This window comes from Pseudophryne corroboree, chromosome 5 (assembly GCF_028390025.1).
Source record: "Pseudophryne corroboree isolate aPseCor3 chromosome 5, aPseCor3.hap2, whole genome shotgun sequence".
Lineage (NCBI taxonomy): Eukaryota > Metazoa > Chordata > Amphibia > Anura > Myobatrachidae > Pseudophryne > Pseudophryne corroboree.
The window spans coordinates 650,762,484-650,776,350 of NC_086448.1; the positions used below are offsets into that span (position 1 = coordinate 650,762,484).

At 42.8% G+C, this 13,867-nt stretch overlaps 1 protein-coding gene across 2 annotated transcripts in view; it reads right to left on the reverse strand.

Moving 5' to 3' along the window:
• CCDC178 (coiled-coil domain containing 178) overlaps window positions 1–13,867 on the reverse strand; it is a 754,227-nt gene that overhangs the window by 49,343 nt on the left and 691,017 nt on the right. For both annotated transcript variants that reach the window (XM_063923667.1, XM_063923668.1), the window contains one exon: window positions 13,161–13,295. In XM_063923667.1, coding sequence (XP_063779737.1) covers window positions 13,161–13,295 — 135 coding nt within the window. The remainder of the gene's footprint in view (window positions 1–13,160; window positions 13,296–13,867) is intronic.

A 13,867-nucleotide genomic window follows, 5' to 3' on the forward strand; every position in this document is an offset into this window, starting at 1 on the left:
TGCTAATCAGCATAGCTGTGTGTTATCTACAGACTCCTGAGTGGTGTTGTATACTGCTGAAGTCTCAGACTTTCCTGCTAGCAACATTTAGTCTCATATGTAAGTCTGTGTCACTTCAATACCAGATAGTTCAGCTAGAGCTACTGTCAGTTTCCTGGGAGATCTCGATTTTGGTCCCATCACAGACTGCAGTTACTTCAGAGACATTCTCAATGCTAGTCTATCTGCAAACACTTCTACTCTACACCTGAGTATCTCTGTGGTATCTTAACCAGCATATTAACCAAATTATACTGTCTGCAGCTGAGCTACTTTGTACCAGACCTCCAGACTGCTCCCTGCTGGTGACCACTGACCAAAGACTCTGTAGCACATCCTGGTACTCTCAGTTTACGCCACCCTACCGACTACACAACCTGCTGCTAGAAGAATCATTGGGTTAACCACTACTCATTGGCTTCTGTTCTCACCACCAGAGACTATCCATGTTATAGTGCTGGGCACTCACTGCAGTTCCTGACCAGTTCATATGCGTCAGCCCCACTGGTTACCAGTGACTGAGTGTATATTGTACCCTGCCTATATTCTGTTTTTACTCTATGTTCAATAAATCAATTCCAATTATCACCAATGAGGAGAAGCTTTAATAAACCTCCCAGTTTTCACCACACGGCCTCTAGCCATATAACTACCTCGGACCCTATTACAAATTCAGACGAGTGTGCATGTGTGCCCATGAGGTAAAAAATATACAGTAGATTGCAATCCCTACCGGGACCAGAACTGATGTGAATAAATATTTTTTTTAATATGTTGTATAAAATGTGTGTGCTGTATAAATAACTGTTAATAGTGATCATCTTGCGAGCCCTCATTGTAGATATAGATAGATAGATAGATATAGATAGATAGAGATAGATAGACAGACAGATGGATAGATTTATGTAATTTTATATATACAAATATATGCATTATTTATTCTATTTATCAATTATTAAATTGTTAGAATATATTACCACAAATTAATTGTGCTCAATACAGATTCTAAGCTTGCGTGCAGTGCCTTCATACCTGTATGTCTGCCTGCCATTACCCAGTTTTGTTTATTACTGTATGTTGCCTATTGTAAAGCACAATGGAATATGCTGTGCGATATAAGTAACTGCTAATGATATTATTAATAAAAATAATACTTTTTTTTTGTTTTTGTTCATTGTTTTATAAGCACATATTCTACTGCCACCAATCTTGTGAATTTGTTTGCCACAAAACACTTTTGCTGAAAACTATTTATTTCTAGTTCTTTCTTTTCTTAATACAGGTTTCTATCACCAGTCCTCTTGCCTGCCCTCCTTACTGTCGCAGCCCCTAGTTAGAGCACACTGGTTCTAAAAGAGCCTAAACATATATAGAGGTAGACGTCCAGGCAGGGGCTTAGTCAGAACTATGTGGGTCCCAATGCTTCTAGAGAGACACCTCTTCACAGAAGATGTTAATTTTATGCCCCACAGTAGTGCCCTAGTTTATGTTATGAACCATAGTAGAGCCTTATGTCACATTGTAGAGCTGCCAGTACACATTATGTAACACAGAAACACTAATTCACATTATGACGTACAATGTCCCCAGTTCCTAATATGCCATATTATAGTGCTGCCCCCAGTTCATATAATGCCACACTATAGTGCTTCCACTTCATATTGTGTCACATTACAATGCCCCAGTTCCTATTAATCAGCATTTTAATGCCCTCCAGTTGCATTTTATACCACATTACTATGAGCAGGTACAGTGGCATAACTAGATATATTGCAGGACCCAAGGAAAAAGTTTGTAAGGGCCTCTCCGTATCACCCTATGGTGAAAAATGTATATAACACCAGTGACTTTGACAAGGAAGGTGGGCCCCTCTCAGCTCTGGGCCCCATAGCAGCTGCGCTCCCTGCATCTATGGTAGCTATTCCCTTGTAGCTATTCCCATGTAACTGTGACAGGGAAGATGGGCCCCTCTTAGCTCTGGGCCACATAGCAGCTGTACTCCCTGCACCTATAGTAGCTATTCCCTTGTATATAACACATGCAACTGTGACAGGGAAGGGGGCGTGGCCTGGCTGGCAAGCGCACCGGCCGCACATCAGAGGAGCTCCGGCCTGCTGCCTCATAAAACAGCTTTTATAAACCCCTTGTCCCTGATTGCCTCCCCAGCTTTACTTCTCCCCACCTCTACCCGAGTTGCTGGCACTGGCGGCGAGGCGCTGCGGGGCCGGGAGATAACCTGGTTGTCTCTGCGGGTTGCAGCCCTCCTGCTGTCACGAAGCCGGGACCTCGAATGCCGGAAGCCGCTGGGATGAGCGGCAGCTGAATGGGTGACACACGCGGCGGCGGGACAGAGGACGCCCACTGTAGCTAACCTTGGCGGCAGACCATCAGTTCTCTCCTATTCCCCTGGCCTCGCCAACGATCAGCTGCAGCCCTTTGTGTGCCTCACTGGAGCCGTGGAAGCCAGCGTGCGGCGGCATCTCAGCTTGGATTCCCTACACAGCGGCCATCAACCCTCCGCATATCATCAGGACAGGGAAGTACAGTACATTACACCAGGGGGTTACAGTTATTGGGCATATTGGGGATAAGCCCTGACTGCTGCATTGATTTTATGCCCTGTGAATGGGACTGAATCTGTTCCCTGCTTACTGCTATTTATCTAGTGCACTTGCAATTGCAGACACTGCATTGTTTATTAACTGCAGTGTCTTTCACAGTCTGCCACAATTATCTCTACAAGGTCTCTGCTGCCATTGACCTACCCAGCCGTTAACCACTTGAATTACTACAACTTTCAATCCCCCACCTCACCCCCTCGGTGTGAGGAAATCTGTTTTTTCAATTTCATTGGTTGCTGTTATCACCTGGATCCTGCTGCTGGACAGATCGTGTTAGGTGGTACCTTGCAGTTCCTCTCACCCCGTGGTGTTAATAATATGCTATATCTCCTTGCCTGCTCAATGAAGCTTATGGAGTGAATTCTTCTGAACAGTAACCGTGATTAATTTTTATGGTGACCCCACTGTTGGAAACATACTGATTCTGTAGTAATTTGCTTACTGTATCCACTGTTCGTGTTATGGACAAATTCCTCACTCTGCCAATTCCTAAGCCCCAACGCACTAGAGGTTGCAGAAGGAGAGCGGACTCACTGGTTGATTTATCTTCCGACACAGTCTTGGCTACTCTACCTGAAATAAGTCTTGAAATAGCAGACATAATGCCACTGAAAGCTCCTCCCACACCATCTTCTTATGCGGAGATTGTTAAAGCCATCAAGGAGACGGTGGAACCATTATTGCAAGCGCAAGCCGACAAGCTTATGTCGGCTGTTACGGACATTAAGTCAGAACTAGGCACCATGTCTCGTAGGATATCTGTCAATGAAAATCGAACTGGCTCTAATTTTCAGGGAATTGAAGATCTAAAACAGCAAGTGTCGACGCTCTCATCTTCCCGTCAACACATGCGCTCTAAACTGGACGACCTTGATAATAGACGAAGGAGAAACAATCCGCGGATTGTAGGTCTCAAGGAATCCATAAAAGGCCCTGATTTGCTCAAGTTTCTATTGTCAGACTTTCCAGACATACTTGGTATCCCAGAGGAATTGTGCTGTTTGGAAATTGAAAGAGCTCATCGTCTGGGACCACCTAGAGATTCCAATCACTCCCGTCCTCGACCGGTCATATTTAAATGCCTGAATTTCTGACACAAAGAATTGATCTGGTCGGCGGCCAGAGCTAAAGGTAACCTCACGTGGGATGGTCAGAGACTTTTCCTATTTCAAGACTACTCTGCTGAGGTCTCCAGAGCACGTCGTGACATGTCCACTGTTTGTGCCCAACTAGTAAAACCTGGCACCAAATTCGCTCTACTATACCCGGCCCATCTACGGATCTTCCTGGCTCATGGTCCTAAGGATTTCACTAATATTGAGGATGCAAAATGCTTTCTGAAACGGGACATGGACTCCTCGGTCTCTGATTCTATGGACCAAAACGAGTGAGATACCGATTATCCTATATCCTATATCTGACTGTTCTAATATTTACCTATAGTCCTGTTTTTTTTTCCACCTATATTATGCCTATTGATAGTTACAGGGCTCAAGTTACCTTGTGGTTATTGTTAAGCTAGATATGTCACTTTACGATAGCTTCTTACTGTCCATGATGTTTCGAATCAATATTTCTGGAAAGTAAGTTCATTTCTTTCCATCCATTGTTGGGTAATCCTAGATACTTATGTGTCTCTCTTTTACGGTATGACTCCACGGTTACTGTTCACTTTTGTGATGTGGATGTTATTTTTCCTAAGTTGTATTTTGTTTTCTAATGTTATTTTCCATGTTATTTTCCATGCTCTTTTCTTTTCTTTTTTCCCTCTTGCTCTTTTTCTCTTTCCTTCTCTCCCTTCTTGTCCTTCTGGGAGCTGGGGACTCTTCCTTTCCTTTTTATTTCTGTATGATGCTAAACCTAACAATGTCAATGGCATTGATATATTTCACTTTATGCAGTGTGCTGATGGTGGACGTCAGGGAATTGGTTAATCTGACCCTTATCGCTACATATGGCTTCCCAAATTAAATTGTACTCCTGGAATGTGAGGGGTATAAACCCACCAATTAAGCGTAGACGAATCCTCACCTATTTAAACAAAGTAAAAGGCTGATGTCACTCTGTTACAGGAGACACATCTCACGCCTGTTGAACATGCAAAGCTTGGTATGCTTCGCCATCAGCTTACTGCATCCTCCTCTTTCAATTCTAAGGCAAGAGGGGTTGCTATTCTTATCTGAAAGGGACTCACCTATGATGTCCACCATCAGATTGTAGACACGGCTGGCAGATATGTTATCCTAAATATAACCTTAGAGGGTTCCAGGTACATTTTATGTAACGTATATGCACCTGCAGTTTACGATAGGTCTTTTTAAATAACAATCACTAACCTCCTTCGACCTTATTCTAATGCCTCGATTATTATGGAGGTGATCTGAATTTGGTTTCCTCATTGGTTTTAGATAAAAAAGTGTCTCCTCTCAGAAATACCATCTCTCGAAGGTTAACTTATCCTATATGGCAAACCAACAGGGTCTTTTAGATATATGGAGAATCCATAACCCCATTGAATTAGAATACACCTGTTACTCAGCGTCATTTAATTCCTTTTCCCGTCTAGACTATTTTTTTTAATTTCTGATGGTTTGTCCACCAGGGTCATTGACACTTCTATAGAACCGATCTTGATATCAGATCATGCCTCCATTTCACTGACATTACAAACTAAGTTCACGCTGGGTTAATGTTCCCATTGGAGATTCCCAGCGAAAATGGCAGCCTCTCAGAGATTTCAATCCATGCTGGCTACGGTTTGGGATTCCTATCAGCATAATAATGCTGAACATGAATCTAATCCTGGTCTCTTCTGGCAAACGGCTAAAGCAGTTTTAAGGGGGGATATTATTGCCTTTGCGGCCAAATTTAGAAAAGAACAAAACACAACATACAGTGAAGCTCAATCTGCACTTACTTCTTCCTTTCAAGCTTTTAAATTATCCCCCACGTCAGAAAACAAATAGATACAAAGAAGCAAAACAACACTTTGACCAAATTTTGACGCAAATATAAATTCTTAAACACAGGTAAACATAATATTTTTCAATTTGGAAACAAATATCTAACCTTCTTAGAATGAACGAGGGCCCTCACCACATTGCAGCTTTGCAGGATGCTACTGGTGTCATACAATGTGATGGAAAACAGATCTCGGATATTTTATATACTTATTATAATACCCTCTATTCCCAAGACCCTTTTAATACTGCAGCTAAACAGATTTTTTGGGATAAAGTTACATTGCCACAGATCTCACTAGAACATTCAGACTTGCTTATATCCTCTTTTACTATACAAGAGGTCCAGGATGCACTTAAAAATCTTAAAACCCCAGGCCCAGATGGGTTGTCTACTGAATTTTTTAAACTTCTCTCCTCAAAAATTGTAAAACCTTTAACATCTTTTTATAATTCTATTATTTCATCATGTTCAATCCCCCAATATTTTAACTCTGCATTCGTCCGGGTACTGCCCAAACCAGGGAAGGATCTGACAATGCCCTCTTCGTACAGACCCATAGCATACCAAGATCTTAGCAGATAGAATGAAGAGGATACTCCCTGAGATCATTCATGGGGACCAAACTGGCTTTATATGGGGTAGACATTCAGTGACTAACATCAGGAAAAATCTAACTATTTTACAGTCCATGGGGTCGTCTCGAGAGGATGGTCCTGCTTTGCTTTTATCTTTAGATGCTGAAAAAGCTTTTGACCTGGTAACGTGGGATCATCTGTTCGAGACCCTCCGAAGATTTGGTTTCCCCTCTCAATTTATTCGTACCTTACAGACTGTCTACCATAATCCTCCCACCCAAATATTTGTAAACAAATATCTCTCTGCTCCCTTTTCTACTCAAAGGGGGACCAGACAGGGATGACCCCTTTCACCATTATTGTTTGCAGTTGCTCTGGAACCCTTGGCCATCGCCCTACGACAATTGCCTTTTTTTACTGGCATATCAGTCAATGGAGTGATGTCCAAATTGAGCTTGTTTGCTGATGACATGCTTCTGTTTATCAGTAACACCCTGACTTCCATTTGGGCAATCTTTGAAATAACTATAAATAAATCTGAATTATTACCTTTGCAAGGTTTAGGAGACTCCCCACCTCTTTCCAGTCTCCCCATCCGACTTACAATGACTACTACCAAAATGAAATACTTGGGGATTTATATACCTTCCCACTTATCTCAGTTATATGCATTCAATTATGCCCCGATTGTTCAGAAGATAAGAACCCAGTTGGAGAAATGGATGGATTTCCCACTCTCCCTAATGGGTAGAATTGCAGTAATTAAATCTGTATCTTTCCCTAAACTGGCTTCTCTGCTACAAATGCTTCCTTTGGTGCTCTCGAGGAAAGATGCTGTGACCTGCTCTGGGCTCTTTTCTAGGTTTATATGGAAATCTGGGTGACCTCGTATGCCTAGGGCTCGTACTTATCTTAATAAACAGAGGGGGGGGGGGCTTGAGTGTACCTAACATTCCTATATTTGCCAGGGCAGCTTTATTTTGTTACGCCTCTGACTGGCTTCTACGCCAAGGCCTTTATACTAATCTAGCTCTAGAAGAAGCCCTTTTTTACCCTTACTCCCCAGCAGCTCTCCTCCACACTCCATCAATAGATATTCCGAAGGAGTTTAGGTTCAATATCCTTTTCAATTACACATACAAAGCTTGGCTGAATACACATAAAAACCTCAAGAGTAACCCCTTTTCTATCCCATACATCCCTATTTGGGGAAATCCCAATTTCATACCTTCCATGCATAATTCGACTATTTATACCTGGCGATGCCTGGGAATTAGTGCCATAAGGGATGTGTTTGACCCTGGCAGACAACTTCTTTCCTTTACCCAACTGCGGGACAAGTTCTCTATACCCCAACGACAGTTCTTTATGTATCTCCAACTTCGACACTACATTAATGCTTTGGTAGATCTGTTTGGCACACAGTTGATCTCCCTGATTATAAATACCACTCTTGCATTTTGTCGCACACATTCATTCAACATTAGATATCTCTACGCTGATTTGATAGAAGCTAATGCCCCTTCATGGGATCCGCTTTTCCTGGCGTGGAAAAAGGAAATCCCTGATATTCCAAATATCTTGGACATTTTAAAACATATGAAGCAATCTCTCAAATACTTAAAAGTCAGCTCGCCTTCAAGAGGTGCATCTTCGAGTTTTCAATAGAATGTATGTGTCCCCCTCCCAAAGGAAACATTTCAATGCTCTGGAGCTGGGCCTATGTCCCAAATGCTCGGTACTCAGAGCTAAGTTTACACATAACTTTTGGACATGTTGTAAAATAAAGAAATTTTGGTTTAAGCTTCTTGGATATCTTAATAGGGCGTTTAATCTTGATCTGCCCCTGTCAATAAGACCGATGTTGTTTGCTGATTTCTCTACATGGCATCTAGATTTTGATATAATAACTTTAGTACCTGTCCTGACAGTAATGGTTACCATCGCTAAACATGTGATTCTATCCCACTGGATCCATCCTACTGCTCCAACAGTAAGAGAATGGGAAAGTGCAGTGATGGAAGTTTTATTTCATAAGAAATGGGGCGCTTTCATACTTAGCTTACCTGTTCATCCTCAAGATCGAATTTGGAAAATATTTGACTCAACTACTTGGTATAGATTGAACTTTCACTTTGTATGTTCAATTGACAACCAGCGTGGTGTGGGCGTTTCTCCATGATACCATTTAATATGACCTTCTGAATCTGCTCTGTCAGTGGTGAGCATAGTCCTTGCTAATTTCTGTTATCTGTCCCCCCTGCTCTCCCCCTCCTACTCTTTTTCTCTTTTTCCCTCCTTCTTATTTCCACCACTTATCTTTTTCTACTTGCTTTCTCCACCTCTTCTTGAAAAATAAAGAAACCACAGTCATATTGCCATACTATTGATTCTCTGGGATTTATGACCATTTTTCAACTACAGAATGTTTTATCTTTTGATATCCTGAGAACTGTATGTATCTTGTCTTTTGATTATCTGTACTGATATGACTGTTTAATAAAAAGATTTATTTAAAAACCAAAACAAAACTGTGACAGGGAAGGTGGGCCCCTCTTAGGTCTGGGCCCCATAGCAGCTGCACTCCCTGCACCTATGGTAGCTACACCCTTGTATATAACAAATGTAACAGTGACAGGGAAGGTGGGCTCCTTATAGGTCTGGGCCCCATAGCAGCTGCACTCCCGGCACCTATGGTAACTATGCCCTTGCTTCCCGGCCTTACAGGACCAATCTCACATTTTACCATTTTCCTGTAAATAAATATCGTCTCCCGCTGCTACCAACCTTCACTGACAAACTCCTGTTCCAGTAGAATTCTTGAAAACTGGCTGAATTAACCAGTACCTGGATACAGGATTGCAAAGTCCAAGGTTGTATTTGCCATAAAGCACATGGAAGAATTATATTTCAAATATTGAAAATCCCCAGCTTGTCAAGAATCACGTAGGATTGAGTCAGAGCAAGATACTATAGGAAGTGAGAGCCTAACATTGTTTATGTACTTATATACAGTATGTATGGACAGCTATACTATAGTATATAAATTTCTGATGCAGAAAATATTTCTCTCCGTGTGCTTTCTTTCTGTAGGAATGGGCAACTATATCATCCAATTTCTCGTATGCTGTATGCCAATCCTATTTGTTCTTATGCTGTCTGTAAATATAACTGCTTAGCACCACTACTTTCCGCAGACCTGTGTGTAAGTCAACGGACCACTGGATGGAGCGGAAGGTACTAAAGAAATACAGATGAAACTCAGAAAATTCGAATATCGTGCAAAAGTTAATTTATTTCAGTAATTCAACCTAAAAGGTAAAACTAATATATTATATAGACTCATTACATGCAAAGTGAGATATTTCAAGCGGGTGGCACTTGATATGCCTGCTGTCAGGATCCCAGCGTTCAGCATACCGGCGCCGGAATCCCGACAGCCGGCATACCGCCAACTATTTTCCCTCTTGGGGTGTCCACAACACCCCTGGAGGGAGTGCTCACCCCACTGCCGGTACAGCGGCAGTCAGGATCCCTGCGCCGGTGTCCCGAGCGCCGGCATACCGTAGTAGACCCATTTCAAGTCTTTATTTGTTATAATTTTGATGATTGTGACTTACAGCTTAAGAAAACCCCAAATCCAAAATCTCAGAAAATTAGAATATTGTGAAAAGGTTCAATATTGTAGGCTCAAAGTGTCACCCCCTAATTAGATAATTAATCCAAACCACCTGCAAAGGGTTCCTGAGCCTTTAACTGGTCTCTCAGTATGGTTCAGTACAATTCACAATCATGGGGAAGACTGCTGACCTGACAGTTGTGCAGAAAACTATCATTGACACCCTCCACACGGAGGGAAAGCCTCAAAAGGGAGGGAAAGCCTCAAAAGGAAGTTGGATGTTCTCAAAGTACTGTATCAAAGCACATTGATAGAAAGTTAAGTGGAATGGAAAAGTGTGGAAGAAAAAGGTGCACAAGCAGCAGGGATGACCGCAGCCTGGAGAGGATTGTCAGGAAAAGGCCATTCAAAAGTGTGGGAGAGCTTCACAAGGAGTGAACTGAGGTTGGAGTTAGTGCATCAAGAGCCACCACACACAGACGGATCCTGGACCTGGCTTCAAATGTCATACTCCTCTTGTCAAGCCGGTCCTGAACAACAAACAACGTCAGAAGTGTTTTACCTGGGCTAAAGGAAAAAAGAACTGGTCTGTTGCTCAGTGGTCCAAAGTCCTCTTTTCTGATGAGAGCAAATTTTGCATCTCATTTGGAAACCAAGGTCCCAGAGTATGGAGTTAGAATGGAGAGGCACGCGATGCTTGAAGTCCAGTGTGAAGTTTCCACAGTCTGTGTTGATTTGGGGAGCCATGTCATTAGGGTTGCCACCTCAAGTATCATCAGTTCCTGGAGATCCACCCCTCCCCCCAATCCCAACACCCCCCCCCCCCCTGAAATGGCCAACGGGCGACCCGGCGGCCTGGAGGGGGTGATGGGGGGTGACGTCACCTAAACCCATAGCCCTGCATGCTAATATGGACAAAATTGTCCATATTGGCTTGCAGGCATAAACGAGTCAGCACCAATGATGAATGAGCGCGGAGCCGCGCATCGTTCATCACTGGTGCATACACACTGAAAGATATGAACAATATCTCGTTCATTAATGAACGAGATTGTTCATATCTTTCAGTGTAATCGCTAAGTGTGTAGGGCCTTTAAGATGCACCCTTTACTTGATATTCCATACAGGGGTTAGTCATACAGCAGATACATTTAAGTCAAGCTTACAAATAGTAAGTAAAGATAGTAAGATACCTATGCATGACTGCAATGTTAACTCTATTCTCTGTTAAACTGGAGGTAGGAGCACTGGGGTTAAACTAAAAAACAAACACACAGGCAGCCCACTCCTCTCCATCCAAACCTTGCCACAGCCCACCGACCTCCTGCGCTGTCATCAGTGACTGAGGGCAGACTGTCTGGAATTTTAGAACAGCCAAGTGTTGCGTGCAGCTGTTACAGGCAGGAAAGAGGCGGAGCTAATACCCAGCAAAGGCAGAGAGGAAGGCTGCTCCCCACTGCTCGTACCGCTGTTGGGGCACAACCTGCCGCAGCACCGTCGATTCCTCCGAGGTCTGCCGCCACCCGATGACGTCAACAAAGTTTGGTGTGCAGTGGCGCAGACCTCCTCTTCTGGAAGGCCGGGTGCGGGTGGGACCTCCTCTCCTGTTCGGCTGGCGGGCGCAGCGCAAACGGCACGCCGTGGCACCACACGGTACTGTACAGTCTGTACATGAGTTGGTGACACGCGGTAGGGTCCCCATATTCCGGGAGAATCCCAGAATCCGGGACTCAGAAAAAGCCTCCTGGAGGGTTGCCACCAAATCCTGGAGCATCCAGGAAATCCGGGAGAGGTGGCAACCCTACATGTCATCTGCTGGTGTTGGTCCACTGTGCTTTATTAAGTCCAGAGTCAAAACAGCCATCTACCAGGAAATTTTAGAGCACTCCAGCAGGACTTGGCACCTGCCCACACTGCCAAAACCTGGTCCAATGACCGTGGGATTACAGTGCTGGATTGGCCAGCGAACTCGTCTGACTTGAACCCAATAGAGAACCTATGGGGCATTGCCAAGAGAAAGACATGAGACCGAACAATGCAGAAGAGCTGAAGGCTGCTATTGAAGCATCCTGGTTTTCCATAACACCTCAGCAGAGACACAGGCTGATAGAATCCATGCCACGCCGCCTTGAGGCAGTTATTCATGCAAAAGGGGCCCAAACCAAGTACTGAGTACATATGCATGATTATACTTTTCAGAGGGCCGACATTTCTGTATTTAAAATCCTTTTTTATTGATTTTATGTAATTTTCTAATTTTCTGAGATTTTGGATTTGGGGTTATCTTAAACTGTAAACCGCAATTTCAAAATTATAACAAATAAAGGCTTGAAATATCTCACTTTGCATGTAATGAGTCTATATAATATATTAGTTTGACCTTTTTAGTTGAATTACTGAAATAAATGAACTTTTGCACGATATTCTAAATTTCTGAGTTTCACCTGTACATAGACTTTTTCTTTGTAAATCTGACCCCGTCTGAGACTCATCATTCAAACTGAGCACAGCGTTATTCAATTCTAGGACTGCCGCAGAAAAATATGTCCCAGCCTCTAGCAAAATAGGGATCTATTGTGTTAAGGACGATTCTCCTCTGTAAATCAGATATGTTTAAATTATAGAAATACTGAGTGGTTTTGATCTGAAGGGGTAAAAAACCCTGTGATTGCGAAATGGCTGCATAAGAAACCCTTAAAAAAATAAGTTGAGAAAATATCTTGCAAAATCAAAAAAAGGATTTGTTTATTGCACAGTGCTGAGTACTATGACTCTACACACACACACACACACACACACACACACACACACACACACACACACACACACACACACACACATATATATATAAATCGGGGTACAAGGCACTCCAATAAGCTTAATCAAAGCAAAAGCCGGTGCCTCCGTAAAACAAAGTAATTCTAGCAGAGAAAAACATGGCACTCACGGCAGCTTTCAATAATCACAACCACAGCAGTCAATTGTAGCAGAGCAACGTTTCAGTGGCACCCCACTGTCGTCAGGCTTTATATAAAGTAAAATTTAAATAAAGCCTGAAGACAGTGGGGTGCCACTGAAACGTTGCTCTGCTACAATTGACTGCTGTGGTTGTGATTATTGAAAGCTGCCGTGAGTGCCACGTTTTTCTCTGCTATATATATATATATATATATATTTATGTATAGTACTGAGGTGCTCCTGTATGCAATTCCAGTTTATTAAATACATAAAAAATGTATAAGCCCCTGATGAGATATGGTTTCAATGCTTCATCACGCTGGTCATCATTTGCTTTCCAATATAGATCAGAATAATCTTTCCTACTTCTCTGCAATCACCTACCTGCACATCTAATATTTTCTGAGCATTCTCCTGAGAGGCTGCCTGGAATCGGGCCAGCCCAGCCTGGTTATAGAGGCCTTGTTGTTTGAAGAACTCCACCAAAGCCTGGTGCATCCTGCTCTGCAGCACCGAGATCTGGAAAAGAAAAAGAGGAGGAGGTGGGGGGGTGAACAAAGAAAAAAGTCAGAGCTGGAGAGGAAATTAATGGCAGTGTTCAAGAAGAATGATGGAGGGAAATATAGAAAGCAGTCAATAGCCCATTCTGCACTGTACAGACCTGACAGGAATTTCACAGTCTCTTGATTTTTCAGCCCACTCATGTGCATTCATCAGAAACCAGTCACATCTGGCTGCCAGGATGGGGGGTTAATTTTCTCTAAATGCCTCAGCAGTTTTGTTCTAGCTGAAGCAAACTCTGTGACTGCAAAGCTGATGAGTAAAATATTTCTACTTCACCCAGTTTAACTCAAAAACGATAGCTCTAGGACATATTGAACCTTTTCGTTTGGGCTTTTTTCATAAAAGGAATCCTTTGAGGCCTTCGGAACAGCACATCAGGTCAGCGGAACGTTTAAAATGCAAGGTTAGGACTTTGATGGACATTGTGTTTTTACTTCTTCTCCTTGTAAAGCTTATCATAGCCTGGCAATGTGTGCTTCAGAGCATGACAAAACTAAAGAGAATTAACTCAGCCATCAAACGCTGAG